Raw genomic sequence first — 27,158 nt, 5'->3', positions numbered from 1 at the left:
GAAATAACAAGAAGAATAAGATTGGGATGGAGCGCATTTGGCAAGCATTCACAGATTATGACTAGCAGCTTACCGGTATCACTCAAGAGGAAAGTATACAACAGTTGCATTTTACCTGTACTCACCTATGGGGCTGAAACATGGAGGCTAACCAAGAGGGTTCTACTTAAGTTGACAACGCAGAGGGCTATGGAACGAAAAATGGTAGGGGTAACATTAAGAGATAGGAAGCGCACAGATTGAGCCAGAGAAATAACTCGTTACTGACATTCGAGTGGAAATTAAGAAGAAGAAATGGGCATGGGCAGGACATGTAGTGCGAAGAGAGGATAACCGATGGTCGCTTGGGGTAACAAACTGGATTCCAAGGGAAGGAAAGCGTAGCAGGGGGCGGCAGAAAGTTAGGTGGGCGGATGAGGTTAAGAAGTTCGCAGGGGTCAAGTGGATGCAGCTAGCACAGAACCGGGTTAATTGGAGAAATATGGGAGAGGCCTTCGCCCTGCAGTGGGTATAGTCAGGCTGATTATGATGATGATGAATTTATTCGTACATAGTTGTTATGCATGCGAATGAAATGTGATCCTCGAGAGATTACTGATAGCGGTGGCTATTGGTTCTGATCGCGGCGGCCACAGCTTTGCATGCCCAGATCACCTTGATAGCGCCAGATGGCGCCGCATGCTTGACCGGCATCACTCAGGCCTGCCACGTCGGGACCAATCAGCACTTGAGCAGGCATGAGCATGGGCGGTATGGGAGTCACGCTAGTCACGGTGGCTGACGTTGTCTGATCGGGCTATGATTTTTTTTTTTTTTTTTTTGACGCCAGTTTGGAGCTCACAGTGCCGGCAAACCGGGCTGAGAGAGCAGCATCTTCATAGTAATCAGTATATTTGTTCAACATGTCTAACCAGCAGATATTTCCTGCACGCCAAACTCCAAGCTTTCATGGTCTGCTGGTTCCTGCTTTTTCACTTGAGTCGCTGGCGAGCCGGTCAAAATTAAAGTGCTCGGCAGTGTCGATGGCATCCGCGCCTTCGGGTGAAACAACGTCGGAGAACTAATTATGCACGCTGAAACACTGCTCGACTATGACGTTTTCTTGCATGTGCGATCGCAAGCAGATCGCCAGTCTTCTCAGCAGGAGGTGCTTGTATGGCGCACTCTCGCATCTTTGACGTCATTGCGCACTCGTGCTAGGAGAGCTCGAAACCGAAACTGGTCCTGATAAATGCCCTGATAATTAATTAATTGAGGCGTGTTGGGGCTTTTTGGGTCGCAGCCCCTGTTTTGGACCATGGTGGATCATTTAAAGCGAAAGTTCCGAAACAGAAAATGTATATGTCTATACTCCTTTAAAAGCCTCAGATACATTCCTTTCTCTGCACCTTCCTGTCCCTAATTACTACTTACTAACTATGCGTGATCATCTCTGACGTCTGGTTCTCGTCAAGTTTCTTCTTGCAGTGCTGTCCGACAATCGAGCAGACCTCCAGCGGGAGGTAGACCGGATCGGTCGTGCTGCCGGTCTGGATGCAGGGCAGGTTGGGGTGCGTGAGGCGGCAGTAGCGGCTCTCAAAATAGTCAGCCACAGACGAGCTGGAACCATCTTGCATTCTGAAGAAAAGCTTCTTCGCTGGCTCCTTTGTGACGCGCACCACCTTGTACTTGCGCGGGTAGGGAAGGTGAGTAACCTTGACATGCAAGCCCTTCAGCTCCTTGTTCAGACGAGCGTACTGGGAGTCGCGCAGATCCCTAAAGTCTGGCTGACATCTCGCGCCGGCCCTCACTCAACAGCTTGCACATGAAGTTGATTATGGGCAGAGGCTCGTAGAAAGCAGCGGTCGTCATGTCAACATTGAGCATGGGCTTCCACTGAGCTGGCCGGACGCTCGTGTAGTAGCCGAACCAGACTTCGCGGCCCCCTCCGAGGGTGTTGTCATTTGACGGAGGCGCCTTGAAGAAGCACCGCCCAACAGGCGTAAGTTTGAACGAAGGTCCGTGCCGCATAACGATGTCCACGGCCTGGAGAACCTCCTGGGGAACCTGGTTGATGCGTTCATTGAAGACGGCTTGCAGGGCGTCCAGATTTACGATGGCAGCGTACTGGATCTTGACAACGAATTTCTAAACCCGTTGGTCTTCTTTGAAATCGACCGTGAAGATGCGCTCGCGGAACTTGAGCTTTCTCCTCATGTATAGGTTCTTGCGGCCGTCGAAGGCAGGCAAGCAGCTGTTGAGGTCAAGCCTCTACTTCTTGACGAGCATCACGATGACCAGGCGGTTGATCTTTGTGCTGATGCAGCGATACGTCAGAACAGTCAGAACTGGGCATGGTCTTACTGATTGGTTTCCGATTGAGAAAGGGGTGAGGCAAGGCTGCATACTGTCGCCCTGCCTATTTAACCTATATGCAGAGTGCATCATGAGGAAGGCCGGTCTGGACGAGTCTTCAGCTGGAGTGAAGGTTGCTGGAAAACGTATCAACAACCTTAGATATGCGGATGATACCACTTTAATGGCAAAAAGTGAAGTGGAACTCAAGAGACTTCTGATGCGCGTACAAGAAGAGAGTGAGAAGTTTGGGCTTTAACTGAACATTAAAAAGACAAAGATCATGGCGTCTTGCCCTATCAAGTCCTGGAGCATCAATGGACAAGAAGTGGAAGCTGTGACAGATTTTCTGTTCTTGGGCTCCAAGATTACCTCGGAAGGAGACTGCAGCCATGAAATTAGGAGACGCTTGCTTCTGGGAAAGAGAGCAATGGTTAGCCTTGACCGCCTAGTAAAGAGCAGAGACATTAGTCTGCCAACCAAGATCCGTATAACTCGTGCTATGGTCTTTCCAGTTGTGATGTATGGATGCGAGAGTTGGACTGTGAAAAAGGCTGACCGCCGAAGAATTGACGCGTTTGAATTGTGGTGCTGGCGAAGACTCTTGAGAGTTCCTTGGACTGCCAGAAGATCAAATCAGTCGATATTGTCGACCATAAACCCTGACTGCTCATTGGAGGGTCAAATTCTAAAGTTAAAGCTCAGCTACTTTGGTCATCTGATGAGAAGAGAGGAGTCGCTGGAGAAAGATTTGATGTTGGGAAAGGTTGAGGGTCGCCGGAGAAGGGGTAGGCAGCGAACGCAATGGTTAGGTGGCATCCTCGAGGCACTGCAGATGAAGTTATGTGATGTTAAGAAGATAGTGAGAGACCGGAAAGCGAGGCGTGACATGGTCCATAGGGTCACGAAGAGTCGGACACGACTGAACGCCTGAACTGAGCTGAACTATGCTGTAAGAGCTGGATATTGAATAATGGAGACGCTGGCAGCCAGTCATTCATAGAGGTTTTTTTTATACTCCTCTTTCTTATAATTTACACTATACGTGTCATTGGTCATTTATTTATTAGGTGGCATTTTCAGATTGCATTTTCAGATGCTTTTCAGTGAATATTGCACATTAAGCCAATCAAGGAGATTTCTTTCAAATGTTTTTTTTTATCTTTCTTTCAAAATTACTGCTTAGCAAATAATTTATAATTTCATGTGGGTTGTTCTTAACTTTTTTAGTTGGCGTTCTTTGAGGCTCTTTAGAGCAAACACTTCTTTTTAAAACACTTTCAAATAGCCCAGAAGGTTGGCCTGTACCTTTAACGTTAGAAAATTTACCTAACAAAGAATATGCAGTGTCCCCCAAATTGTTCCTTACCTTTCAATTTGCATTCCGAGGTTCTTTGGAGCAAAAATAATTTTGTATAATGTTTTAAAATTTCCTGGAATACTAAGACGCTGTATTGTTTACAATTCTGAAGTGCACCAAGGGGCACCTTGATCACGGGCATCTTTGGCAGATATGCCTGGTTGCTTTATCATTACACATGCTTAGGAGTGACTTTACTCAAAACATATGCTTCAGAGGACATTGTATATCCCTGCTGATACGTCTTTCACGGTCCGTAAGAAAAAAACAAACGCAAGAGTCGAGAAACAGGACAAATTGAAAAACGACAGTAGTGGGTAACTGAACATCTTTATTGCAGCGCTAGCGTTTGAAAACATCGAGCAGAGTTGTCTGCTGCATTTTCTCGCACCCGGTGAGCACAATGCGCTTTTCAAGCATTTGCAGTGCCGTTTGGCTCTCGCGATCATCGGGAACATACCTTCTCGGAATGTCTAATGCCACTACAACTGATGTAAAGATTGGCTATGGAATCTGCTCACCCTCTACCTCTTCTTCTTCGTCTCCATTGCTCGCATCAACACACTCGGCCACAATCTGGTCAACAGTCAAGAGCTCTTGGGTGGCAATGGCATCGTCAACAGAAACGTAACCGCTGTATGCGACCCCGTTAGCGTCAACCGACTCCATGGCCATGTCAAGTTCTTCGTAGTTCTCCATGGATCCATTCCCCACGGTTCAAATCTGCTGCGCAGTATGCACCGCCAAAATACTTTTCGAAACAGTTTTGACCATTGCAGCAGTGACACCCCTCTATGCTGTGGCCAAATAGTGCATGGCATCCAGGAATGTAATGCCAGTCGGCTGCTGCCCGCGTTTCACATAGGCCAAGGACTGCTTCACGATGCACTTTCTGTAAAAGTGTTTCACATTTTTGGTGATGGCAGCATCCAAGGGTTGAAGGTAGCTCGTCATGTTGGTCGGAAGGTACACCACCTTGACGTTCCGCAGCGACATGGTATCCTTTGGATGTGCGGAGCAGTTGTCCAAAAAAAGGACTTTTCTTTCCTGACAGCCCACCTTTGAGTCATATATGACAGAAATTCTTCAAAAATTGCGCATATCATCCACGCCTTACTGTTATTTTTGTAGGGGCAGGGCAGGTACCGGATATTTCCAATAATTCACAGCTTCATCATCTCAGAGCCATTTGAGTTGCTGCACAACAGCATGGTGAGGCGTTCTTTGCTGCATTTTCCGCTGTGGCAAGCCTCGCCTTAAGGCTGAGCGTCTTTGATGGCTATATCTCGGAAAAAAAAAGGCCCGCTTCATTGGCAATGAAAATGTCTCTAAGTTGATGGCCGTTGATAATGGCCACTACGAACTCTTTCCAGTTGCCTGCAGTAGCTGTGTGCACGCTTGTGACCTCCCCGTTCACAGTTCAGTAGGAAATACCATGTCTTCTCTTGAAGCGGTCGGCCCATCCATTCGACGCAGTGAAATCGTCGATCCCAAGCTTGTCGGCTATCAAAATGGAGCTGCCAAATTCATGCCTGCAGCTCTGTCTTGTTTAAACCATTTGTAAACAGCCTCATCAAGCTGCACGTGCTCACACCGCGGGCTTGTTTGCTTTCTGCTTCGGTGCCGCTTCTTTTCATAACAGTGGAGTTCAGGGTGGATGGCCCGAGTCCCAGTTCGGTTGTGATGCGCACCCGCTTCCGCGTCGGGTTTGCATCTATAGTGCGGGGAATGTTCAGCATCTCCTCCAGCAAAATGCTTTGCGCTTTCTTTATCCCATTACACCACAACACGACACTACAACACGCTACAACAAACAAGATCTCGCGCACATGCGCCACGTACGCTGGAGAAGGCAACCAGCGGTACAAGGCAGCTGCTAACCCACTGCGATTCACATTGCGGTGTGGAACGGTTGGCACGGTGCCAGGTGAGAGATTGAACGGACTGGACGCGTGCGAACACAATCATGGCACATGACGAATTCAGTCTTTGCGTATCGCACAGTGCGGCACAGTAGGAAAAGGAACACAACTATACATCACATCTGCACTGACGCCAACAGCCACGCTAGCTCTTGTCTCACAAAGAAATCACAAGAAAGGATAACGACAGAAAAGAAAACCGACTGCTGCTGATAATGATGATGCAGCCTGCCCGAACGCCCTCTGCCTGACGCAGTTCACGGGCCACTAGATGTGCCTAGCCAAGCCAAGTCAAGCTGCCTTAAAAGCAAACATGGCCGTCACCACTTGTCACTTAGGCCCGCTTGGGGAGGCAGTTAACGACGTATCATGTGGGCACGTGCTTGAAGTTGCGAAGTAACAGCGGAGTTTCTAATGCATGGAACACTATGGGAGTCATGCCGGGACTCGACCACAAGAACATAGCAGCCAGGAAAACTGAGATCCCAGAAACGTAACAGTGGGGCACCTTGATCTCAACCAACTTTGACAGATCTCTTGTTTTCTGCAACGGGCACTGATATGCCTGGTTTCTTTTTTTGTCATAACGTGTGCTTAGGAGTGACTGGCATGTTAAAGAATCCTAGGTGGTCGAAATTTTATGGAGCCCTCCACTACGGCGTCTCTCATAGCCTGAGTTTCTTTGAGATGTTAAAGCCCATGAACTAAACTGAAAAAGGCTTGAAAATTGCAGTGTGTTTAACCTAAGTAACTACTTTGAGCATATAACAAGTTCTTCATGTCACTTCACGTGGAGAATGTGGTGTTCTTCAGCCTTGCATGTTGCCTCTGCTGAATTTTCGTGCTGACGATACTGCTTTTTATTATGCTGCAAATATCGCTCTGAAGTGCATTGGTAGCACTTCTATGGTTTTTCATCGTCCTTCTTGCCTTGCAACGGTTGTATTTTCTGCTTCTGACCTGATGTGTTTTTCTTCCAGCAGAGCACTCCGAGGTCACACCTACCCCCCTCATTTTTCAATCCATCGGCTGCGTGTCAGCTGGCCACGGTTACTCTCTCTCCGATCACTGCATCAAGTACAGCTCCACGGTTTTCACCTACCCGTACCACTGCAGACGCAGTTTCTCGCCCGCCTTCAGTTCAGATATCTCCCCATTCTGCAACATCATCAGGTGAGTGACTGACCTGTGCGGTGGCAGCAGTCTGCCATACTTCACAATACTTCCTCTGAAATTACTCCCAAGTACAGTATTGGTAGAATGGGAAGGCTATGGGTGCTTTATTGGAAAGTGCAGTTATGGCTTATTTGGTGTCATTTGTTACTGATTGTAGGGTAAAAAGTATGGAAATTTCCTAGCTCATTTATCAGTTAATTCGTCTTGTACTGCTTTTTGGTCGCTTAAAAATTTTGATGCAGAAGCTATAACCATAAATATAGTGCTTTGATAGGGGTACAGACTGGTCATTGTCCTTTTGGCAGTTATTTATTGTCGTACCTCAGGCACTGTCTTTTTCCTCTCTACGTGCTGTAGAGGCACAGCACGTAGGGAGAATGAACTTATTGCTCAAAAACAACAAGTTATGCATTGAACTGAGGCATTTAATTGCTGCACTCTTTCATAATGAACCCGGCAGTAGCGCTGAAGTTTGTTTCGGTGCTAAAACTTGTGGCTGGAATGACTAACACATTATTTGATAGGAAAGCAAGTTCTTGCAAGCAGCTTGTTTGCTTCTCAAAAAGTGCGCTAGCTTTGAATTTAAACAAAGGGTCTGTTTCGTGGTCAATTACTCGGTGAGCTCGCCTGGCTCACCGTGAGCCTTTCGCATGAACTTTTCGCAACAAGAGAAGCAAGAGGAAACTCTTGCATCGCAGATGTTTTTAGCTGTGTACTGCTTTAAACGAGGTCATGTCGAGGTAGAAGTAAGCCATAGCAGAGATGCTTGATAGCGACAGCATGGCGCGAATCTTGAAACGGATACCTAAACATCAGCGCCGATGTTATCAAAGCGGAGATGCGAAACTCGAAACTAACTGGCCCACAAGAGGCCCCTCTTGTCGGTCCCTGATGGCTACCAAATGTCCGTTTGCGGCGAAAAGGTGGGGAGGAAATGCGGGTCGACGCCGGGAAAGAACTCTCTCGTAAGGAACACGCATGAAAATGCTGTGCATTCTAGACGCTTATCACACTATGCCCGTATTCGCACTTCCTCAAAACTTCCATGTGTTCGTGATCGTCGTGTCTGACCCGGCCCGGTTTGCCTGAGACAAATATACCGAAACCCCTGAAGGGTTCCTTGAACTGCTTACAATGTACCTGTCCTCAACGTTTTGCCCCTGGGATGGAACCATACACCTTCAAAAACCCGAAGTTCCGATAGGCTCTTTCATAGCACCAATTTTAAGTGACATCTTTCTGGCTTCAGTGGACAGACAGCTAGCTCAAATTCTAGAAAGTTTCTCCGTGGTTAAAATATTTTGGTATGTACATGACTATTTGGTTTTGACGAATGTAACTCGACAGAACTTTCATGCTACTGCACATCAAATCTTAAAATGCTTTAGCACGGCCTTATCTCTTTTAATCCTAACTCATGACATGCCAGCAGATCTAACTATTCAATTTCTGGACATAAAGATACACCTCCAGGCACGTCACACCTGCTGGTCCTATGAACCACGGTGCAAAAAAAATTGTCCTTCCATTCCATTCGGCTCATTCTGAGATAGTGAAACATGCTATCGCAAACCTATGCTTCTCAAATGCACTCAAAGTCATGTACGCATTGTAAGGCATCTAGTTTTCTTAATCAGTGCAACAGGCTAAAGGGAGCAGGTCACCCGCCGTATCTTCTGGTATCTGTCGCTCAGAAGTTGCTGAAGCATACCTTGTCTGAATTCGGAAAGGCCGAACCTAGTGAGACGATACCAGAGAACAAAAAGAGAGACCAACAAAAATTGAGTTATTCCTTATTGCCACACACTTTCCCATAATCTTAAGAGGATAATGAGCCGTGCGAAAGTACAGTTGGTGTTCTTTGCTCCAGGCAAGTTATCAAACCTATGTAGTCGCGTGAGCCTTCGTCCTAATAAAGCCACAAGTTGTAAAAAGAAGCACAAAGATTGATATGTCACATGTAAAAAGAATGTAATCTATTCTATCCCACTAAGATGCGGCCGGAAATACATAGGGCAGACAGGCAGATGCCTCAATGATAGGTTACGGGAACATAACAATGATGTCAGGAATGGTGTGAGAGGGCATCTGGCTGGTCACATCAATGAAAAAGAAAAAGATGGAAAAACAAAAAAATGTCCTGATTGTCATCCTGATTTTAAAAGATCTTCTGTCATTGATTGCCACAAAGATCAGCTCACCAGGGAAATCATTGAAGCGTTCAATATAGGTACTATCCCAAAAAGAAGAAATGTGCATCAGTGCCGCCTCAGTGTTTTTATATGACAAAGAAATGCAATTCTTCTCAGCCAATCTGTGAATGTCGCTCGACGATAATACTGCTTGCTTCCATGTATTTTCAATAGTTTTGTGTCTCCTCTTATTGCTAAGAAAGTGCTTATATTGCCTTCTTTCATGCAATAAAAGTTCAGTTGTAAGTTAGCACCCGCCTCGTGTGTCTCGCTGTGTCCCTATCTGTTTAGGGCTATGTGGCAAGAAAACCATCACCAACTCGCCCAATCTTCTATCCTGGCTCCATTTCGAGCCGTCACGGTCCACAACACATTTCTTGGCAGTGCACTAAGATCTGCACAGCGATAACACGGTGATGCGTTTTTCTTTTGGCGTTGGCTCTAGCAAGGGGGAGAGCGAACTTGGCAGAGTGCCAGCGCTTGTCTGGTTGTGCAAGCCTCATTTTCAGCACGTCCGCTTTATCATGCCATAGGCGATTGGGGCGATAACAGCAAACGTCTTTTGAAGCGGACGATGCTAAAAGCCGGCGTCATTACCGCGGCCGACCGCCTGCTCTCGTTGACGGCCGATAAATGAAAAGGTGGACGACTCTCGAAAAAAACAAAAAAAAAAAAAAACAAAAACAACAACAACAAACTTAACCCGTACTAGTGGGCGCTTGCTGGGACCACGCTGACAGTGCTTATGCACATATCCGAATTAACAGGGCTCGAATTAACAAGTATTTAATTCGCGTTTCGGGGGTTGCGCAGAAGAGAGAGCAGGCAGCTGTGGCTGCCAACCCCTACGCTCCGGCGCCGCCGCGTCGGTCATGGCGCCATTTAGGCTTTACCCATCCCTTCATGCTTCTATCTGGTTCCATCTTCTGTCCCCGTTTTGGACGTGCGCAGCCTCTAACTACATCGCTCTTTCTCCGAGGGATTTTAAAAAAATATTTTATTTTTGCCACGTGCTGTGCGCAAGCCGGCCATACGCAGCGGCGCGTAGTTCGAATTATTCGTTGCGGAACCGACTCACGTTTGAATTGGCGAGCTTTTTTGAACCCAGATCTCTATAGAGCTAGGCCGGACCGAGTAGTGTAGTTCGAGTTATCCGAAAATTAGAATTACCAAGGTTTTAATTAACTAGCTTTCACGTTGTGGTTTAGCTCTAGTTAATCCTAGTTGAATTGTGAAAGCAACGGCGGAAGCTTCTTTTGCCTGGTACATTATTCCTCTATCATGCCCTATCAGTGTAAGGTGTTACATTATTGGGGACACTTAAGCTTATTCTTTAAGGGTATGACGCGAGAGCGTAAGCTATCATCCCACATATAAAGTCACGCTTCAACCGAGCCGTATGGACGTGCCTGCGTGTCGTAGGGGTAACGAGTATGCAAACAGTTCTGGCAGGCTGATTCTGATATTACCCTCCTATATGAAAGGAGCGACCTGAGTTGGCAGCTCCTGCCCGTGGCATATAGGGATAACGTGAATTCAAATGTCACAGCAGGCTGATTTTTTTACGAGGAGACCGTAGCTACGCCTCTTCACAGCGTAGCTGCCTCTTCATGGCGTAGCTGTGGCCACCCGAGATCTCGCTTTGGCTGTCGTAGTATTGCTTTTGCAATAAAAAAAAATGCTACTACACTCACACTGCATGGTGTGGTACAGAGCTAACTTGACTTCAAAGCAAACCATGAGGACAGAGGAGGTAGAAAGGAAGTTGCGATGCGATGCTTAAACGCGGGGGGGCAGAGGGGGAGGTACCATGCCACGCCTCCGCGCCGGGTGCGGGTGACCTTAGCGCCGCCGCTGCTGTACTAGAAAGGGCAGTATGGCTGATTGGTCTCACTTGCTACTGATTGGAAGGGTAAAAAGTGTGCAATTGCCTAGCTCATTTATCAGTCAATTTGTTTTCTAATGCCCTTTGGTCGCTTATATTTTGATGTAGGAGCTATAATAATAAATATAGTGCTTTGATAGGGGCATAGACTGGTCATTGTCCTATTGGCTGTTATTTATTGTCTTACCCCTCAGGCGCTGTCTTTTTTTTTTCCCGTAGCCCCAACATTGCTTAATTCGCTGGAGCTACCACCGAGCATGCCTGGTGGATGCCTTCCTTCCCTGCCATTCCTCACTGCCTCACCATTGACTTTACCACCTGTGGAAACTCTCGTAGCTGTGTCCGTAGCTGTTGAAAGCAGCTGCAGTTTGGACGTCGTGCCAGATAATGTCAGGTTAGTGTGTCTCCTATTAGTCGCTCATTTTTTTACCTGAATATTTCACTACTATTTACTTTTGTGTATTGCTGTTAGCCTTCCTTCGAGAGAAGCTAAGCCAGCATTTCTTTCGGCACTGGCTAGCCTTTTGTTGTTCCCACGTAGCTGCAGTTCCCACAGTCAGTGCTATAGCGTATCAGGATTGCTGAGGCAGAGGACATGATATCAGAACAATGGGTGAATTCCGGATTTACTGCTTTTTGTTGATTGGCTGTTTTTTTCTTAATTATTCTTTCAGTGTGCCAGGACCAGTGTCCTCTACAAAAGAGGACGAGGCCGCATTGTTGCCACCCAGTGAAATTCCGGCAGAGATCCCCAGTGAAATGCCAGCTGCTGAGAACGAGGGGCCGCAGCCATCGCTTGCCCCCGAGGAGCCCATGGATGTCACTGAGGACCTTGCTGAAGACTCCTCACCTGTCGAGTTGGAAGCCAAGGCTGGAGCCAAAGATGAAGAGATGGAGGAAGACCAGGTAGTCTCCTCTGCTGAAGGTAAGGTAGTTGTGCCTTTTGTGGAGTTAGGAGTTTCTTAGTGTCGTACAATTATTATTAGAGATGCTAAAATGTTATAAGATCCAATTCTGGCCACATTTTAGTGGAGGCGAAGCATAAAGGAGCACATTTAATGACACCAGCTTCTCCAATAAAACGGAGTCCTCCTCTAGAGAGTCTGCCGTGGTCCACATGCAGCTTCAGGGCATTAAACAGGGCATTAAAAAGACACCTGACCTGTTGAGTTGGAATCTAAGGCTGGGGCCAAAGATGAGGAGATAATTAAAGACCAGATTGTCTCCTCTGCTAAAAGTAAGGTAGTTGGGACCTTTGTGGAGCTAGGAGTTTCTCAGGGCCAATTAATTATTATAGTGGCTAAAGCGTAATGGCGCTAACAGGATCCAATCCTGGCCATATTTTGATTGAGTTGAAGCATAAAGCAGCATATGGAAGGACACCAATTTCTGTAATAAAACGGAACCCTCTGCTACAGCGTCTGCCATGGTCCACATGCAGCTCCAGGGCGTTAAAGTGGCGGTCCCACTTCAGCGGTGAAGAGAAGACATTTTTTGTGATATTCATACGTCTACTGTACCTCACTCGTTTAGTTTATAAATGTGGTTTTAATATCTTTGTAAAGCTTACTTTCTCTGCTTTCTAATGGTGCATTTGGCTTATAAATAGCTGCAAAGATGTTTAAGCCGTAAAGAAAAACGCAAAGGCATGAAACGGGTTTTCAGCTCTACTTGTCTCAGGAAATGCAAAATTGTGCAAAACCTTTTGCACCTAGAGAAAAACCGTTCGAGATGTTTTGAGATTAGATTGTATTGAGCGAAGTTAAGCATTTTTATCAGCGTGTATCGCTTAGTTTATTAGCCACGCGCCTTTGGAAAATGTAAGAAACAGGAAAATATATATACAATAACTATCAAGACATGCAATGTGCTACAGAAATTTTTTGCAGTTGGAGGTCGTGTAGGGTTTGCTTTTTCCTGAAAATATCGTCTGTCTGCTTCATTTAGTGTAAAAGTTATTTGTGATCAAAGTTGGTGTTTTTTGTAAAATGGCTAAAAGAAAATGCTAAACTGTTGAAGTAAGAAGCTTTTAGCGGTGCTTAGGTTTTGTGTGGGAAAACTTTACACTTAGCTGTCAGAGGATAAGCATTGGTTTTGCTCTACAACTCTCGAGGAATGTGCAGAGTCAGGGTGATTTCAGCTAATTTTTTCGTGGTTCGCTTGAAGCGCATGAGCTCTTTAAGCACGTTTGAAATGCTCCATGGCTTGTTTTTTTTCTGGCGAATATAACTTAACGTTTAGGGCTTTCGTTCCTTTATTCAACTGGTAACAATTAATAACTACACAGGGTACAAAAAAGAAATAATAGTGGAATAGCAGAGCCACGTACACTAAATGTAGTAGGTTGCGCTATCTAGGAAATGTATGTGGACTGCAATGTCGCAGTTCAGTAAAATTATGAGAGTGGCGCTACAGAAACCCTGAATCGAGGAGTATTTACGGGAGGTATTATGGTTCTACAACGTTTTCACTCTGCCCTTTCCCTTCCATCGGGCGAGGGAGGTAAACACTGGCTGGTCGGGTCGAGTGGTTGAGTCAAACTATTGTGCAGGGTGGGGTTGAATTGGCTCGACCCCACTGCAGAAAGCATGTAAACACAGTGTAGTTGAGTCGGGGCACAGTAGGACGTCGCGCCATGGTTTGTCATGAATGGGGACATCCGAACAATAGCTGGAGTATTGTTAGAGTCTCCCCCTCTGTGACAAATCAAGTCTGGCAACCTGTGGAAACAGACCTTTTTCCAGTAGTACACCCTTCTTGAGGGTGTCAGGCGAAGTACTATTGACGGGACGGGTTGCCAAGAATTTTTGCGGAAATTCATTCCTAGTAGTGAGGTGAGCTTATATTCCAAACAATAGTTGCGTGCAGGGCTGGTCTCGTCTAGCCTGTGCGGAGACGCGTGAGTCATCTGTGAACATACATTGATACACTACCCCTCTCCCCTCCCCTGTTAAACCATGACAATGACAACAGGAAGGTGGCGAACCTGGCCGCGTCTTCTCTTTTGTGGCAAGCTGCGGGAGGCGGAGACAAAATCATGCATGCATTCCTAAGGGCTAGAAGATGCTAGCACTGCACACAACTATTGTGCAGCAGTTCGTTGCGTTGATGAAGCAAGGGACGTCATTTTCTGAAAAAGGACGTGCAGCGAAGTCCTCCACCTATTTTCGCGTTGCATCCTGGCAAAAATGGCGTGAGGACACTTCGCGCTTGCGCAGTAGCGCTACTTGCAAAAGAAAAAGGTCCATTGACAGTGTACACTTGCTTGCTTTGTGATTTATTTATCCCCTCCAATTCAATGTGTCATACTGTTTGTGTGCCGAAACGTCACCAGTGCTCTGGCGCGCGCAGTTGAGGTCCGCCCTGGTTACAGTCACCACTTTACCCTGGCGAACTAAACGTTCTTCTTGTCCATTACTTCCCTGCGTGTTTTGAAAACGTCACAAGGCAAACGGCCGAGGGTGATGCGATCGTCTTTGGGGAAGGTGCGTGGTGCGGAGTTCGATATATCGAACCACTAGTGAAGTTGAGTTCGATATACGACGCAGCTTTCCTACACTTTTACATGGGATTTTTAAGGAGATATTTCGTGAGTTCGATATAACCGAAATTCAAATTATGCGGGTTCGATATATCCGGGTTCTCCTGTATTACCTCTCCAGAAGCTCACCGGCTTGCTGATACTGATGGCATTGTGGCTGGCCATGGTTTATTGAGCTACTTTCTTTTGAGTTTTAGGACTTCAGTTTCGGTTTTGAGGTTTTTCAGCTTTGAGTCCGATTGTAACGTGCATGTATTTTTAAACACTTATCAGGAAAAAAAGGTGCGCAATAAAATCGTGCTAATACGGTGTGGGTTCATAATTAGTGTGTGTGCATATTTGAAATTTTGAATTGTTTTCGAATAGCATTTACAGTGTGATTCGTTTTACACTTTTCTATTTGAAGTTCTCAAAATGTACCTTGTGATCAGAAATCGCTGTGTATCCTGTACTGGCTCTTGTTACACCCCTTAACTTGCCATTTCCTCATAATATCTGCATACAGCATGCAGCAAAGCAGTGCACTTTATAATAAAAACAATCTTTTGATAGCCATCATGAGCTGCCGTGTCATAGCCACTTTCTGCACGTGAAGTGCTGTGCCACATGGGACGTTGATTACGGTGTACCACAGTGATTCGGGGAATGATTGCTTTCATTTTTGATCACCGTATAGTGAAATCTTGTCCACATAATTTGAACTAGGAGCTTGGTCCTGGCCTGTGCCCATAAAAGTTGAGACATATACTCCAGTTAGGCAGGCAAATTTTATGACACTTTCAGCAGGTGCATTTCACCGAATGAAATGTCATTTTCAGTGCACGTTGCTACATAAAGGGTCCTTTTTCTTTTCAGTGCTCTTTTTATTATATTTTTAATTACCTGATATTCCATTCTTACTGTGGCTGGAATGTGTAGTGAATCCATGAAACTCTCTTTGCACTGAGTGCATTTTGCAATGAATATCACAAACATTTGTCGTGTGTCACGGTGAGAGCGATACTAAATGCAAGTGTCACTCGCTAAAAAATTTTGCACTGCAACAGACATACGCAATGCTAATTCTGGCTTCATTCCAACTTGATTTCAGGAGCTGTGTAGGCACATTTGCACATGATCAATCACGGCTGTTAACTGCCACCATGCTGTCCATTGCGCTCAGCCTATTCACATGGTTTCATGACATCACAGACCCCATTGGCCAATCAGCACTCAGCCATGTCACTGACCTTTTAACATGATCACTGTTTCCACCAATCAGCAAATTTTATGACTAACCACGACAAGCTTTTTTCCCATGATGAGGCTTTTAATGCTGTCACGTTAATGATGTGGCTCACTCCACTGAACCAACCAACATTCGGCTATGTCGACCCTGTGATGTCATCAGTGTCTCAGCTGGTCAGCACATTTTATGGCTAACCACGTCGAGTTTTTTCTCTGTGGTTGTATAAAAGTATAAGCAACCACAATAGCGTGCCGCCGGTAGGATCCCAGTCCATGATCTCCCAATCGGAATCCTATTGGTTGCATGTGTTCTTTTTTTTTTTTCTTCTGCTTACGAACCAATCATCTTTCAGCCATGAAATGACTCAAGTAGCAATTTTGGGTTGATCGATCAACATGCCGATTTAAAAATGAAATGTCATTTTTCCTGTGCTTTTCCTGATTTCAGTGACTGCTAACTTCCTTCGTATGTATGTCATAATGAGCCCGTCATTTCTCTACCCACGTCTAATCTAAAACAAGGATATGCTTACCTTCCTTGTTGAACAGAGAATGAGTGAAGGCTGGGACCTTTATGAGATGCATGCCGTTGTGGCTTTTTGAAATTTGCTTGTTATATGCGCTGAGCTTGTTAATAACTTCATTGCCTGCCTTTTTACTTTTGTCTAATGCAGCACCTGAATCACCTGGCATACCTGACAAGAAGGACAAGGAGAAAGAAGGTGAAGAGCCACTTCAGTTTTTTCTTGCACTTAGCCAAGTTTATTGGAAGTAGGCTCAAGCATATGCCTGAATTAATGTTGAGCTTAGCTTACTGTAAACAGTGAAGGTTTGACATTAGTCATTTTCATTGCATGATTGTAGGTTGCTTCTGTGAGAGGTTGTGTTTACGTTTCTCAGAATCCCTGCTTAGAATGGCTTTCATTGTTCCTACTTATGTGTTTTGGTACTTAGGGGATCTGGTTTATAGCGGTGAATTAGCATTGAACTTGTAATACTCTGTATAGAGTTGAATCTCGGTGATATGGATTTCACAGGGTTGCGAAAAAATTCGTATCATCAGTGTGAACAAAAATCGGCACTCAGAAGCATGGGGAAGGCGCTCACGCTTGCGTTTACATCCGAGGAAACTTGCTTACAGCTGGAAGGCCACAGCTCGCCACTCGCAATATGTACAGCGCGACAGGAGGCTACGACATTGGTGATGCGTGGGCCATGCGCCACTGAAAACAACTCCTTGTGTGTACAGTCTGACAGGAGATTGTGTGGGCGATACACTTTCGAAAGTTGCTCCTTGTGTGTACAATGTGAACAGGGATTGTGATGGTGTTGCCGCAAACTGCTCGTGGGGCATACAGTGCAACTGATGATAGTGGGCTGAATGATGTGGGAGCAATGCGTAGCGCTCAAGGCTGCAGTCACACTCTGCACATTTGTATCGATCCATAGTATCCCGAGAGAGTGTTCAGAACATCTGAAATTCTGCACATTTTACACAGTTTGTGGAATTTAACAAATTGATGTCATCTGGTTTTATATCACCGAGATTTAAAAGCATGCTGCTTTGTGTTTGCACATGTGCAGGTAAACTGGTGGAACAGGTGTGTTGAATGAAATATTGTTATCGCTATTGTTATACCAGGTTATTGCTCAATTTTTGTGCCACGCATGTGCAGCCAAAAAGCTATTGAAAATCTCTGAAGAGACTTTTGAAAATCTCTGAAGAGACTTTAACTATAGCTGGTGCTTTTAAACATTGGCTGTGCACTCCTTTCAAGACTGTGTAGCAGGAAGTAGAGGTGTGGAAATACTCAGTAATTTGATTACATTGGAAGCAGAATCTTTGGTTTGATTTGTACTTTTCGATATTTTGCAACCCGAGAAAAATTGTCCAAAAGTCACGGACAATCCTGGTCCTCACATCTTGTGGTCAAATATTGTTGCGTTTCTAAACGGCTCTCAATACCTTGCCATGCATGATCGCTAGCATGCCGCATAAGTATGTGCAGTAATGGTTGGCCTTGCATGAAATAAATTTGATAATGGCTGTTGCCGCCATGGCTGCTGCGTGCTCTCGGATCGTGCAACAGAGTTGCAGCACCTTGTGATGCGTCATTGCATCGCACCACAATGCAATTGATCGTTGGTCATGAACGCAATGACTGCAGTCACGAGGAATGTGAACAGGCAGTTCTCTTAATGCGCTCTGTGCATGGAGACAGCTTGTAGTTGAGCGGTAGTAGCAGCAGCGCATGACCACCGTGTACAATTTTCATCTCTTACTGTTTTTTTTTTTAGGTCTTTTCAGATAGGAAAATGCAGGTCTTAAAGTCCTCAGAGCTAGATTACATTGTTGCATCCCATGGAGCGTAGCCCACACTTAGTGCGCTCTCATCATTGCATGCATGGAATTGCAACAGCACTAGCGATAAAATTTGCGCCGCATGTAAGCATTCGCAGCATCATTTTCAAATTTCCAGATCATTTAATTAAGGCTGTCCAGTATTTTTGTGAAAGCATGTTTCAGACACTTTTGGATGTGACAATTACATGTATGAATGAATTAAGGCATCACAAAAAATTTTGTGCAACTTTGCGGAGTTAAATTGCCAACGCAAAAGGCTGAGAGCAGTTGTGTTATGTGCTGCAAAGAATGTTTTGCTGCACTCCATTGTTTATTGTTCAAGTGCAATGGTTATGAATCCACTGCAGTGCTGAGTAAGGCAGAATCGATACATTAAGCATACTGCAGTTCACCGCGTAAGTAGAATTAAGGGGAATTCCAGTGGCGCTTTCCTAGCATTGAGAAGGGATGTACCTACATGCGGTATTGCTGCTTGTATTTTCACCTGATTGCCGCTTTTCATTCTACCTTCGAATTTTGCCAACAATACCCCTTCAGAATAATGAGACAAGATTTACTACCTGTGGGCTCCAGTGTCAAGGGTACGATTCTTGCGTTTAGTGCAGATTTCTTCGTCACCCTGAAGTTTTTAGAGCATTGTAACTATGAAGCTTTGTTTTTGCCCTGAAACAATTTTTACTGCTACAGAAACTGTAATGAAACCAGTTAGTTTTTTTTGCTACAAAGGTGCTGCAAGAGGCCTGTTGCCAGTTCCATCACTGGATTAAATATGTGGTAGATTCTCTCTTGAGCTGAATTTCAAGGTACTATGATATTTGTTGGTCTTAACAGAAGGAGGTCAACTTTTGAACTGCTGCGGCAATTTGGATAAAATTTTCAGGGATTGCTCGTCTTCCTTTTATCAGGATATATGTTAAATTTTGTTATCTTAATGAAACAAAGTTGTCAAATTGAGCAATTAAGTGTCAGAAAAAAATAATGAACCATTTCCAATAAATTGTGATTAGATACTTTAGGTAGCTCATTTCATAGTGTAAGGCCAATTGCAGGTTCTTATTATGTCGTTTTTATAAAAATTGGGCTCTTTAACATTTTTTTTTTCTCGTTATATGTCGTATATGTGATAATCTCTTGTTAGAGAAAAATTAGGCGTCTAGAATGTGTTAATAATACAGTAAAACCTTGTTAATTTGAACTTCCGGGACGCGGAAAAAACTTCAAATTATCCAATGGCCTCAAAAAGATGACAACCGTTTGCATTACGGTTAATGGACCGAATTTACCCTATTTACCTTCACGGGACCTGGAAAAAACTTAGGATTATCTGATGTTCGAATTATCGAATTGCCTCAAAAAAGCTGACAACAACAATTTGTATTACGGTAAATGTACCATATTTACTATATTTACACGCCTAACGAACAAACTCGCATATTGAACCCCCCTCCTTCAGGTTTTTTCCTACGAATGAAAAAAAAAAAACAGCGGGTTTGCGTAGTTAACTCTTTCCCTACCGCGCCCATTGTGCATCGTTAGCCCTCTAAAGATGACTTCGCGCGCTGATTTTGAACCCTTCCGCATCGCTCATGGACATGCTATACTATCTAGTGTGTAGTCTGATAAATGTATTTTAGATTTTGATGCTGTTTACAATTTCCCCCCGCGAAGCGGCTTTTTTTTGATCGCGCTCCAAACTCTCAGCAGCGTCTCAGTCACATGCGAGAAAGGCGGCATTCGCGTCGGTGACGCGCGCTTCGAAACGTCGCAAATCTGACGACTACGCACTATCTACGATTGGGTTTATCAATGACTCAAGTAGAAACGACTCTGAAGATGCTGCCAGGTATCGTCAGAATTTAGTTCCGACCCCACTGGCAACGGAAACCAGCCCGAAACATCGGCGGCCGCACTCCGGCCCGCTAACGACTCCGCACGCAAATTTTGAACCTTTTCGCATCGCTCACGGAGATGCTACGCCATCTAGCATTTAGTTTGATAACTGAAGCTTATATTTTATTGCTGTTTAATTTTTTCCCACGAGGTGGCTATTTTTGAAAGCGCTCCAAGCACGCGGCAGCGTTGGAGTCGCATGCGAGAATGGCGGCATCCGCATCGACGACGCGCGCTTCGAAACGTCGTAAATCTGACTATTCCGATTTCATCGATGACCCAAGCAGCAGGGACTCTGAAGATGCTGCCTTATCGTCAGAATTCAGTTCCGACCTCGATGATGATGGAAGCCAGCCCGGAACATCAGCGGCCACACTTTGTTGGCCTGTTTGCATGCATCTGGGACTGCTCTGGATGTTTTTTTTTTGTGTTGTTCGTGTCACTCATCTCATTCCCAGGGTGTCAACATCATTTGGGCACTATATCTTGCCACCCACAAAACAGGGAGTGGCGTCCTGCCCAAGAAGGGAATCGGGCAGCCGTTTCGGCATGGCGCTCTGCAGCGGCCCTCGTTGATTGCTCATTATGCGTCAAGCACACTATTCAATACTGAGCTTTTATTGTTTCACAGGGAGTGGCCAATATAATTCTCTGCATTTTGTATATATCGAAAAATTATTTACATTTTTGTTGTTTCATTTACATGTGCATTTCCTCAAGTTTTGTTCAAGTTTTTTCTAAAATATGGTTTTTGGGAAATTGTGTGTTAAAACCCACAACTTCATATTCAAAGTGGTATGCCTACAAAGCAAATCTATTTAACTTTCTTTTCGTGTATTGTATAATATTTTAGACATGATAGTTTTTACAGAAAAAAAGATCTACTGAAACCTACAAAAAACGCCCATTTTGCCTACGGTAGGGAAAGAGTTAACTAAATGCGAAGTAGGTGCGTAGCGCTGCTTATCCCTGCTATACTTTTCAAGCATTTTACAATTTGTTATGCTGCATTTTGCATGAGCACGCTCGGCACGTTTCCTCATTTTTTTGTGTTTCTAGGTTCTTGCACCGTTTAGTTGCAATATCAGAATCAGCAGAGTCGCGTTCTCGCTGTCTTTGTAACCGTTGTACTTCGATCAGCACGCCAAGCACGGCAAACCTGCGCCGCAGAGCCAGAAGGCCCGGCTTCATCCATTGCGACGCGAAGGAAACGCGCGGCGCAGCCACGTCCTCAGCTTTCTTTACACCATGGTCAGCGGTTCTTATGAGAGAGGAGCGAAAATAGGCACGATGTATTGCATCCCTCTTTGGAATGCACTGCTCTGAGCCTGAAAGGTCGGGGGTGGGATCAAAGGGGGAGAGATAGATTTGAGGAGAATGTAGGGAATTGGCAAAACAGATGCTCCAGGGTTTCTGCATCAATACATTCCGAGCATGTAAGAAGGTCTCCAGGACGAAGAAAGGTAATCCAAGAGCAGGGAAATGCGCTTGAAGGCGAGCGCCAGTTAAGGCGAGGAGGTAAGCACAAGCTGCTTCACGTTGTGGCGAGCGGCTCGGAGCTGAGGCTCAGGAAGCGCCGCGCGTGCACGTCTGTTGTCCTTGAAGGCTGAGGAGTGACGGATGCGAGGGTAGAGATGTCAAAGTTGAGGATGCGCAAGTGACACACGATTGCTCACCCCGGAGTACCACACGCTTTTACAATATTGCCCGGTGAAGGCAGCGACGTCTGCAACTTTGACACACCCCACTCTCTCACTTGTTGGATCTGTGCGTGCGCTCCGCCCCCTCACTGTTAATTCGCGTAATGCGGGCGTCGCCACCTTCTCTTTCCCTTCAAGTTCTTTGCGAGACGGACGGAGGGAGAGAGAGAGCGGATTCTGCTGCAGCTGCGCGGCCGCTCCACCTCCTCAATGCTGAGCCGCGCGACGCACGCGTCGGCAATTTTTTTTTCTTCACTTCAAGTTCACGAAGAGAGAGAGAGTGAGCGGCTTCGGAGAGACATCGGTGAAATCCGCAATTGTGGCTAGTAGTGCTACGCACTAAAAGTGGCGTTATTTATCCCTTAGCGCTTCCCTCAGTTTCCGTCATCACGGTCCACAGTGTATTTTTTAGCAGTACGCCAAAATGCTGTGCAGCGATAACTTCACAGTGTGTTTACCTTTAACGTTAGCTCTCTAGAGATGAAAGGGCGGGGGGGGGGGGGCGGCGGAAGGAACTTGGCAGAGTGCCAGTGCTTGTCGGGTGTGCAAGCCTAGTCAGGTGTGCAAGCCATGATATCGGCTGACCTCATGCTTCCAATGACAACTGATAAGTGGAAGAATGAACGACTCCCGCAAGAAAACAAAAGAAAGGTTTTCCTGCATAATTTGTAGCGCCCGTTCGAAGTCATAGCTTTTCATGGGCGTTGGCTGGGACCGCATCGACAGTACTTATCTGTATTACCGAATTAACAGGGCTCGAAATAACGAGTATTTAGTTGCGAGTTTCGGAGGTTGCAGAGAAGAGAGGGTAGGCCCCTACTTCCTACCCTTTACCCCTTACCAACCCCTACCCCTAAACTTCGGCAGCACCGGCTGCTGCGCCAGCATTGGCGCTATTTAGTTTTTACCCACTCTTCCATGGCTTTACCTGGTTCCATATTCTGTCGCTGTTCTAGTTATGCCGCTCATTCACCATTTGCGGAGGATTTTTTTTTTTCTGCCAACCCGCCCAGACTCGGCAGCGCGTAGTTAGAATTATCCATAGCGGAACCGACTCGTGTTAGAACTAACGGGCTTTCTTATACATAGATCTTTATGGGGCTTGGCCGGACCAAGTAGTGTAGATCGAAGTATCCGAAAATTTGAATTATCGAGGTTCGAATTAACAAACTTTCACTGTATATTTAACATGACCTTGCCTCACACAGTGAATATTTTTTGCGGTATGATTGAAGGGAGCTGATGAGGGAAGGCATGAAACACGCACATTCCATCTTTCCGGAACACAGTGCTGCTTTGGGAAAAAAGCTGTGCATGCATGTGAGAAAGAGAAGTCTCCATCCAATGTCTTTAGTGGACTGGAACAGCTTCTCTTTCATGTGCAGAGATGCACCGATGCTATCTAAGAATGCATTTTTCACGTGTGCCTCGGCCCTCCAGAAGCCCACAAAGCAGGCCCAGGAGAGGAAGGAAAAAGTTGGCTGTGGTTTAGCTGTGGTTAACCCTAGTTTAATTGCGAAAGCAATGGCTGCGTGGCTATGCTTGGGGTTAAGCGTTTGGTTTAGCTCTATTGTATAGACAAGACAAACTGTTCAAGTAACGATAGGCTTTTATTCTTTATACCTATGATGACGCTGCGATGATCAGTGAAGTAGTTGGACTTGGTTTCCACTCGGCTGACAACGTGCTCCATATCTGCCGAGGCTTTGTTAAAACAAAGTCTAAACTGCTTCCCCAGTGTGTGGTGGTTTGAGGTTGGTACTGGCTCAACTCGAGTAGAAACCGCTCCTCTGCAGCTTGAACGAAGGCGGAGTTCTTGTCTTTAATAAAGTCCCCGCCACGACAACCAATTCCTTTTCAGTTCAGCTAGGCATTCCGGTAGCCAGAACATCCAATGTAGTTTCAACACTGGCCTGGGGAGTTATATAGACCCCGGTTACTACAACCCCTTTCTCGCACATTTTGACACAGCAATGGCAGCGGCGTCGACGGTGCCACCTTCTGTTAGAGCGCGTTCCGTGGAACCAGCGTTCTGTTGAACGCATCAAAGTTCCCCGGCGTTTTAGTTGGTAGTGGTAAAGGCATTTATTGCATCTAAATATGGGGGACACTTAAGCTCTGGCTTTAAGGGTAGGACACAATAGTGTAGGCTACCAGCCCATATATAAAGCCCTGCTTTAACCAAGCCGTATGAACGTGCCTTAGTGGCCTATGAGGGTAATGTGAATACCAGGGTCCTGGCAGGCTGATTCTGACATAACCGTCCCATGTGAGACGAGAGACCCAAGTTGGCAGCTCCTACCACGGTTTCATTGCACCTGCCATTTGTGGCTACGGCATACGAGCATACGTGACCAGCCGAGCTGGCTGGCATAGTGTTGCTTTTGCAACAAAAGCAATGGCAGATCATATTCAAAGAGACACTGATTTCGATCAGGATTAGTAAGAAAGCACATTTGTCATATTTCCTGTTACTTTTTTTTTGCTGTTTTTTTTTTCTTTGTCAGTTTTAGGTACTGCTACATGTTATTCAAGGGTGCTTGGCTAGTTAGCCATGAAGTACAGGTTCTGCAGTCACGTGGTCATCCTTCCAATTTCTCCCTTTTGTTATGCTTCCTTCTGAAGCATGGCTGCTATCCACTGCACAAGTAGATGCATCATGTACTTTTCCATTTGTCGCTGTTGTCATGCACACTGCCTTTGCAGGTGAAACAGTCCGTCTTGAGCACATTCTTTACATAGCACATTCTTTACATTGAGTTTGTGGGCGTACTGTCTACTGTATTTGCATGAATGCAATACAACAGAAGAAGGGGGAGGGGGTAGTCAGTAAAATGAAAGAAAAATGCGTGAACATGGCATCAGCTTTCATGCATTCAGTGTATTTTTGACGGAACCCCTTGGAAATGCTGGCAGCACAGTCCAATGCCCGAAAGCCTCCACATTAACACATGCAGCCTTTCGTAGTAGTGGCGGCAGTAGGGAATGTCTACGAATGCCCAGAGTTGCCATTTTGAGTTTATGACACTGAACTAAAGTGTTAGTCCTTTTGAGAATTTCATTAGCACATTCACCACTTTTATCTGGGATGAAGATTGACTGTAAAAATGCGAATATAATACGGACCTGCATATAACACGAAGTGTAATTTCGGGATAGCAAAAAAATGTGCTCATCTGCGTATGATTCGAGCAAGGAAAGATCAGCAAAAGTATTTATTTGCACTTCATTTGGCTGTTCCCTTGCGAGGTGTACGCACCCCGCGCTTTCGCATCCAATGCCACCCTGCACCAATTGTGCCACGAACCTTCGTGTGCCAGTGCTGGTTCGCTCCACTTCTCGCGCTGATACACTTGATCGGAGAATTTCAAGCACCGTGAGGAGAAAAGCAGCTCACATTCGCCCCGGCAATCGTGAAAGCCCCACGGCCCTCCCGCTTTTTAGACTAGTAGGCCACTGCCAGCTTGGACATGGGACAGCAGCTCACAAGCTGCATGTGCATTGTCTGCGAAAGTTCCTTGCTGGAAGTATCTTTCTATAGAAACTCTTCCTCAGTACCTCTAAATGCATTCAGTATCCCACATTTCTCAAAATTCTGCTGCAGGGCGTGGTCAGCACGGTTGGAGGGGCTCATGAGACACCTGTGCAGCATGTCGATATGATTCTTTCGCTGTCCCTACATCATGCGTATTGAGTTTGACCTCCTTCCGTTGCATGTGGGTTCCGGGCACCGTGGTCACAAGGATTGCAGGGCAGCGTGGCGAAGCTGAAACAATCGAAACAGTTAGCCAATGTCACAGCTAGGTAGTGCCTCCTCTCACTGGAAGCCTGATGCTGATAGTGCTGATTAATAGCGAGGCTGGAACTGCGAATTTAGGCTGAAATTTGTTAGAATCCGCACATAATACGCGGTGGAAATCAGACATGCCAAATCTGAAGAAAAACCTTGTATTATACCCGAGTTTTTAGGGTAAATTGAGGCCAAGCAGTAGAGTTCCCACACTTTACAGATCTGCCATTGTGATGATGGGGGCATTGTAGAAGCCAGTCCCAGCCACAGGTGACATGACTGTGTCGTATCACAGTGAATAATTTGGACAGCAGTGAAATAATGGACAGCATGCCAAGCCGTCGGGGTTAGACCTGGACAGTGTTTAGGGCAAGCGCTTGCCGATGCCTTGCTCTGTTGGCTCTCATCAGTGGTATCTGAACAATGTTGGCACTGACATCATCAGCTGAGTTGTTTCCAACAATACCACTGTACCCTGGAAGCCACTTGAAGATTATGCTTTGACATTGTTTCAGTTCCAGGTGTTGTAGGTACCTTATCTCTGCTACTCATCGCTCATGGTGGCCATTGCCAAAGCAGTTTTGAGACTTTATAGAGCAGCTTAAGAGCTGTAGAAAACAGCCCATTTGTGAGGTGTTTGTTGATCAGTGTAGACGTCCGTTGGGGTGTTTGTGGAGCCTGTCATCAGCTTACTAGAACAACCTAGCAACACTTGTGCGGCATTTGAAACTTCGACCAATGGTGTATTTGAATGTTCAAGCTTTGATAAACGAGAAATTTGTGTAAGAGCCGTACTGTACTTGCCCTTTTACTAGAAGGATGTGATGGCAGTGCTAGGTGTTCTTTTGTGTTTTGCAGATGCTGCGCAAGACACAGCACAAGATCAGCCAACAGTAGATGAAGACGACGATGTGGAAGAGTCGAAAGGTGGCGTCAGCTCGCCATCACCAGCCGGGGAGACCCTGTCTAACTTGGACGAGCAACAAAGTGAAGACATGGATGACGACAAGTTGAAGGATGACAAGTCTATTGAAGATGTCAAGACACCGGAGACTTTTAGTGGAATGGAGCTGGACATGAAGGATGATGGCTCACAGCATGCCGAGCCAGGCACCGAGGATGGTGCTGGGGAGCTGAGCAAACACCTGATTGGCTCTGTTGGTGATTCTGTTCCAAACAGTCCAGCATCCATGTTACAGGGGTGAGCAAAAATATTAAATGCTTAGAATTTCTGTCAGTGGTCATTGTCGATAGAGAGTTCTACTTGGAGAGGAGCCTGATCACAGTAATACCTCGATAATTTGAATTCCTGCTGTTCCATAATCTCTTGCGTAAATTTGAACAGATAATTCAAGGCAACGGATAGCACCAATTTGGTTAATTCAAAGGTTTGGGGGGCGCCATGTGTCAATGTCTGATCCCAGTTTTGCTACAGACCAATGAAGCGATGGCTCCTGTTTAGCTGCGAAGCAGTGCTGCAAAGCGATGGTGTAGCTGCCCAAACACGAATTCCCAGCATAGAACACCGCTTTGGTACGGCTTGTGCCTGCATGTGAGAAGATGGGCTTCACTACAATGTAGCCGTGGGATTTCTCGGTGTTTTGGTAATGTTGCTCCCCTTCAGCCTAGCTGTGGTCAAGGCTGCATATAGCGAAGGTGCTTAAAAGCACCTTTCAACCATGTCAACAGCTGTGCTTGTCTTACAATATGACACTGCAGCACTGGCCTGCGCCATTTATTTTTATGGTTACCACCACCACAGTTATTTTAAGTGCC

The 27,158-nt window shown here is 45.7% G+C and overlaps 1 protein-coding gene across 6 annotated transcripts in view; it reads left to right on the top strand.

Annotated features, from left to right (window-relative positions):
• LOC146206668 (uncharacterized) overlaps window positions 1–27,158 on the top strand; it is a 146,955-nt gene that overhangs the window by 72,454 nt on the left and 47,343 nt on the right. For 5 of the 6 annotated variants that reach the window (XM_084591456.1, XM_084591455.1, XM_084591453.1 and 2 more), the window contains exons 4-8: window positions 6,597–6,789; window positions 11,089–11,263; window positions 11,544–11,794; window positions 16,312–16,359; window positions 26,241–26,583. In XM_084591456.1, coding sequence (XP_084447582.1) covers window positions 6,597–6,789; window positions 11,089–11,263; window positions 11,544–11,794; window positions 16,312–16,359; window positions 26,241–26,583 — 1,010 coding nt within the window. The remainder of the gene's footprint in view (window positions 1–6,596; window positions 6,790–11,088; window positions 11,264–11,543; window positions 11,795–16,311; window positions 16,360–26,240; window positions 26,584–27,158) is intronic. The other variant, XM_084591454.1, reaches the window with a different exon arrangement.

Source organism: Amblyomma maculatum, chromosome 1, assembly GCF_055883805.1.
Source record: "Amblyomma maculatum isolate TAMU_Amacu chromosome 1, ASM5588380v1, whole genome shotgun sequence".
Lineage (NCBI taxonomy): Eukaryota > Metazoa > Arthropoda > Arachnida > Ixodida > Ixodidae > Amblyomma > Amblyomma maculatum.
Note: the sequence above shows the minus strand (reverse complement) of the source record. Positions and strands in the feature narration are given on the sequence as shown.